The sequence below is a fragment of the Brassica oleracea genome, chromosome C5 (assembly GCF_000695525.1).
Source record: "Brassica oleracea var. oleracea cultivar TO1000 chromosome C5, BOL, whole genome shotgun sequence".
In the NCBI taxonomy this organism is placed as follows: domain Eukaryota; kingdom Viridiplantae; phylum Streptophyta; class Magnoliopsida; order Brassicales; family Brassicaceae; genus Brassica; species Brassica oleracea.
The window spans coordinates 41180678-41187123 of NC_027752.1; the positions used below are offsets into that span (position 1 = coordinate 41180678).

At 30.7% G+C, this 6446-nt stretch overlaps 1 protein-coding gene across 1 annotated transcript in view; it reads left to right on the forward strand.

Moving 5' to 3' along the window:
• The window catches only part of LOC106292327, a 5660-nt gene extending 5256 nt beyond the window's left edge, over window positions 1-404 (forward strand). Inside the window, exon 7 of the mRNA XM_013727927.1 lies at window positions 334-404. Within this exon, the coding sequence (XP_013583381.1) occupies window positions 334-404 (71 nt within the window). The remainder of the gene's footprint in view (window positions 1-333) is intronic.
• Window positions 405-6446: the final 6042 nt, after the last annotated feature.

Below are 6446 nucleotides of genomic sequence, written 5' to 3' on the forward strand. Positions count from 1 at the left end.
CTTTATGTTTCTTTGACTCACAAACCTTATAAGTATGTGATGATCCCCTTAATAAAATCTACATCGATTTTCCCTTTGCTTATTTTGAGTCTTCTCTCATTGTTCTTTGCTTAGAACATTCATACTTCTCTTGGTGAGGTCATCTCCAAGCGAACCACTTTGTTGTGTTGGACCGGTGCGTCACATCCGACAACCTTCGAATCTCTGGTAGTATCTTTGGGCTATTCCGCAACCCTTAGTGTCACCCCTCGATCCATCAGTTCTCAATCTCCTCGGATCTGAGTTCATATCAATCTTACCGAAAAAGTGATCCTTATTTTGGTTCTATCACAGTGGCAACACCGGAGAAGAAGGCGTACCACCGGATTCAAAAATGCCTTTTTAGTGTGATAAAGCTAGAGTGAGTCAGCTTTCTTTCATTCTCATCGGATTCAATTACACAATTTCCATAAATTGTACTAACCGACGGTGAACCGAACCCTCTTCCACTTCCTTCGGCTCCTCTTGCAAAGCGTCCATAGTTTATACTAACCAACACGATTCGTTGGTGTCCTTTTCCATTCTCATCGGATGTGTTTGCATGACTTCCATACATTTGTACTAACCGGTGTATAACGAATCCCACTCTTGGAAACATTTTTTCTCAATGATTTATTCTCCAGCGAATTTCAAAACACATAACCAACGAAAAATATGACAAGTAGTGTTAAAAGCAAATGAGACATTTTCAAAAACGTTACGAAGTAACAAAGGTTGAGGGTTTCTTTTGTTTCTCTAACAAGAAAATATGCCATTAGTTGATGAGTAGTATTCTTAGTTGGTATGGTAAATGTTACGTGCAGTCTCTGTCTGTGGTATATGAAAAAATTTAAAAAAAAATAATTTGACTATTTATATCAAAGTACATTTACTTTTTCGGTCCAACGTTCAGAAAGAATTCTAAAGTTAAATGCATTGAATTGTAGTGGTGGAAAAAGGCTAAAGCATAGAAAAATATACTAATTTTAGGATCAGTAAACAAGACTTTTCAAACCTTTGAAAGGTCCATTAACCGTGGATGATCGGAGCGTTACGAGTGATATTATAGCAAAATAATTGAAATAATTGATTTGATTATCTATATATGTGCTCTTGTATATATTGAATAATTTAAATATTTACAAATATTTTTTACAAAATTGATTACCTATGTGACATGTTTACAATCATTATCACAAAACAAATTTAACATGGTTTAAGAAAAATATGACATGTTTTTAACAAAAGATGATAAGTCATATTGATTTACGAATTTTCATCTTTCTGTTTAAACTAATTCTTAAAATTTCAACTACACACATGATCTCTTTAATTAATTATTTTAATTATTTGAAGAAATAAACGAAATCATACTCCTAAAATGATTAACTAAAACTAACTAAAATAATTGGAATTAATTAAATAAATTAATATTTTTAAAATATTATTTTTATTAGTTTTAAATAATTAAAGCATTAAAACCACATTCAGAAAATAATTAACTAAAACTAATTACTTAAAGCTATTTAACTATAAATAAATAAATTAATTAATATGCTATAATATCAGTTTTATTTAATTAGGGAAATAAAAGAAATCCTATTTCTGACATGAGGAATAAAATAATTAACTGATATTTTATTAAAATAATTAATATTCCTAAATGTTAGTTTACTAGTTAGTTTAAATTAATTATGGAGATCATATGTGTCTTGAAATTTTGTAGGAAATATTTTAAATATAAAGAGAAAATTCATAAAACAATATGACATATCATCTTTTTTAAAGATATGCCATTTTTTCTTAAGTCATGTCTTTTTGTGATAATGGTTGTAGATATATTAGGGGTGGGCAAAAAACCTAAACTGAAGCGATCCAAACCAAACCAACCGAAGTTAAACCGATCCAAACCAAATCGTACTCTTTACATGACCCAATTGGTTCATGTTTTACTCAACCCGAATGGTTTGGTTTGGTTTGGGTTCAAACCGAACCAAACCGAACCAAACCAATAATCCAATATATTTTTATCTATAAATATATATATATATATATATATATATATATATATATATATGTGTTAACATATTGTAAATTTTAGTTAAAGTTTCGTTTTCCATTTTTTGTTAACTTCCATATATTTAAAAAAAAATCCAAATATGATTCAAATAATCCTAATACCTAAAGATTGTACTGAAAACAAAACCTAAAAACTATAAGCATCTAAATCGTAGCCATCTCGTTTCGTTCATCTTTTCCAATTTTCATTCTCTAAATTATATGACAAAGTTATTATAGGATCAATAAAAACAAAAAGGTAGATGCAAATAGTCTTTTAGTTAATAGGTTTTGGAATGCTTACAAGTTTTTGTTACGCTAATTAGATTACAAATAGTCTGCTCTTTGCTTATTATGTATTTCTTCCTTTGACGTGGTTAAGAGTTTTTTCATCGAGCTTTAAATTTTTTTTGTTTCATAGATTTTAAAGAAAACCAAACTAAATCTAAACTAAACCGAACCAAACTAAACCCAAACCGAACCCAGACTAAAGTTACTTTGGTTTTAATTGGGTTGAGTTTTATAAAACCCAAATTAACCAAACCAAACCAAACCGAACCGAACCCGAAACTAAACCGATATGCCCACCCCTGGTATATATGACACATGATTAATCACTTTAAAAATAATATTTAATTATATACTAAAAAGGTTAATTGTCACCTTATATTTGAGGAAACAAATTTGTTATCTAAGAATACAACTTTATTAAAAAATTAACTAAATATCAACACCAATATATATATATAAATATCAACACCAACACTAAAGACATTTCCCTGATCATTTGTAACAAAGACATTTTCAACCTTTGTTACTTCACAATATCCTTAAAATGTCTCATTTGATCCCGACAACATTTGTCATATTTTTTATGGTTTGTTTTATGTGTTTTGAACCTTGCATCCATGCAAGAAATTTGAATTCACATAGCATCGAAAAAGCTAATCCGCTCACAACAACAATGAAAATTAAAGAAGTTTCTATAAAAGAAAATGGTTAAAATGGTTATACACCGGCTAGTAAAATCTATGGAAGTTATGCAACTGGACCCGATGTGAGTGGAAGGGGACACGAAACACCGCCAACACCAGTTACACCACCACACCATTGAAAAAGACTTATTCTTGGGTTCACCCCCTAGGTGAACCTAGAGGTTCACCAACCAATATGATTATGTTATTTCAAATTTGATATCTTTTATAAAAGGAAACAAAATATTGTCAAGTTATATTATATTTTCAAAGTAAAAAGATAAAAAAATAAAAAATAAAAATAGTAGTAATTACAAAAAAAAAAAGTTTAACGTCGTCAAGAAAAAACTAAACCTTAAATCCTAATCCCTAAACCCTAAACCCTAAATCCGAAACCCTAAACCCTTGGTTAAACTCTAAACCCTTGGATAAATCATAAACTCTAAATAAAAAACACTAAACACTAAAACACTCAAGGGTTTAGGATTTTAGTGTTTAGTGTTTTTGATTTAGAGTTTATGATTTATCCAATGGTTTAGGGTTTACCCAAGGGTTTAGGGTTTACCCAAGGGTTTAGGGTTTCAGATTTAGGGTTTAGGGATTAGGATTTAGGGTTTAGTGTTTTGCTGACAACGCTAACAATATTTTAGGAATTTTTTTTTTTTTTTTGTAACTACTATTTTTTTTTTACTTTTTTATTTTAAAAATATAATATAACTTGATAATATTTTGTTTCCTTTTTTAAAAGATATCGAATTTGAAATAATGAAATCCTATTGGTTGGTGAACCTAGAGGTTCACCCTAGGGGGTGAACCCAAGAATAACTCATTGAAAAAACATTCTTTTGAATCTTTACATGTTGGATGCAATGTGAATGAGGCAATAATAAATATAACTAATAAGAGTGTGAAAGTTGGCTTATGTTCCTTATGTAATGAACATAGTTTATAGTTATACATAAAATGATATATTTAACAATGTTAAATGAAAATTATTGTGTATAGCTTATAGTTATACATAAAATGCAAAAACATCAAAACTTAATTTGAACCAAAAGGAAAATTTAGATTATTAAAATGGATCCGATTTGAATTAGTAGTTGTTTTTTTTTTATTTGAAACTCAATCAAATTGAAACTAGTTTCAACCCTTCAAATCAGATTTAAATGATTTCCTATAAAAAAACTCGATGTATTCTTTCAAGTCCATCCCCTCAACTATTCAAATATTAGTGATATGTAAAATAGACTAACCCTTTATTCATAGTAGTTCTTTACTAGTTCATTCAGACACTGGACCATCTCTTTTGATCCTTCTCTAGAGAAGTACGAGGATGCACCCGTTAGCTCTGTTCGTTTTAAAGACGCCGCCAGTAGCAGCAACCAACAATTACTTTACGAAAGAAGAAAATTCATAGTTTTAAAGACGCAGCTAGTCCCAAGCTTGATAATCGGAGGCAGGAAATCGGAGTTGCCGCAGTCGCTGATTTTCTCAGCGTTCACTTTACCGGTTTTATTTGCCGCGGCGTTGAATAAGTAACTCCGACTTTGTCTTGACTGTGATGTGCTCGCCCTAACCGTTGAGATAATTTAGAGCCGCTGCCGCTTGTCGCAGCGTTGATGATGGTAGTAAATTGCTGAAGCGTGGGTTCACTCTCCTTGTAAGCATGTAGACTTGTCTTCAGTTGAAGCAAGGCAGAGTAGTGAAGGCTCTGTTGGATCTTTGAACATGGTCCCTCATCATCATCTTCTTCCAGGTGTATCAAACGGGTTTAGTCTCGATCTTTGAGAAGAGTGAAGAGCATAGCGGTAACTCCATAGCTGCAACGAATGCAGCAGCGAAGATTGTTTGAGGTAGCCAGGGGAAGATCTGGAAGGATACAATCAAGAATACAAGAGAAGAACGAGTGAAAATAGAGAAGGAAAAGCCTTGTTCTAGCATTGATTCTGATTTGCGAAGTAGTGATTTTGTGTTTTCGAATGGTGCAGTTTTCTGTTGCAAATGTTTAAACAACGGAGAGAAAGATGAGAGGCCGATGAGGATGAATCATATTGGGGAATATAGCAAAGAACATTTTACATCGCCTTTTTTTTTCCGTTCCCGAACATTTTACATCGCTAATATTCATAACGTGAGGCCTGTTGATAGCCGGTTACTCTATCGGTAACATCATCATGTTCACTAGTTCATAACAGTATATTTTGAATGCCACATCCAAATATTGAATATGCGTAAAAGTCTGAGACTTCTTCGGATATTCTTTATTCCCATAATTTCTTCCTTTTATGTTTTTTTTTTCAGCTAAATCAAGTACATTTTTATAGGGAAAACTGTTTTTTATAGCAAAAAAATAGTAACTATGTCACTTTATACTAATCTATATTTTGTGTCATATTTTCCTATAATGCCCTTTAAAATTTATGAAAATAATTTTAATAAATAGTTTTAGAAACAAAAAAAATTTGGAAAAATAGTAACATTCGTTAAAATACCTATATGAACTTTATGGTATATTTTTCAGTTATAAAAAAGTTAAAATTATAAATTTCAGATTATGTTCTAAAAAAGTAGAAATGACATTCTACGAAGTAAAAAACGAAATCTACTTTTTTCATTGAATCTACAATGTTTAGAATACGTGATCTATGTAAATAGGAGTATTCTACAAATATGTAGAATACACATTCCGCGCTTAACCTACCATTCTAAAATTCTTAGAAATCAAAATCTACACATTAATCTAATTCTAAAACATGTAGAAACTGATTTCTACAGATTTACTATAAATCTAAAACATGTAGAAATCAAATTCAAAACATTACTATAATTCTAAAAAACTATAGAAACTGATTTCTACATATTAGTTGTATTCTACGGATAAGAAATCAGTTCCTAAAAATATGGAAACAAAATATTTGAGAATATTCACTTTTATATTTTTTAAAAAAAATCGATTTAAAAAAAAAAACGAAAAAGGAACAAAAAAGCGACAAAAAAACCTTGGCAACCTTCTTCGCCGTCTTCTATATTCCATTGATTGTTCACAAAATTTTCACATTATTTCTACCATGATTCATGTCTATGCTTCATGTGGTGTTTTGGAATTGGTTGTATCTTCAGGTTGGAGTTTTAATGTTGATAAAAAGAAAGGAGGAAGGTTACTTGCTTTGGAATTGAAGTCTTCTCTGTAAGAGTTAAAGAAAAACGTTATAGAGGATTTTGGTTTTGAAGAAACAGATGCTGATTTGGAGTTGAGTTACCTTCCTATTGGATTGATCAATTCATCAAAATGTCCACCAGTGATCATTGGAAACTCAAGGCAAGTTCAAAATTTTCTAGGGTTTTGTAAGAAGCATCAGTCAACTCAATTGTGTGTCAGCTATAAAGCAAAGCAAG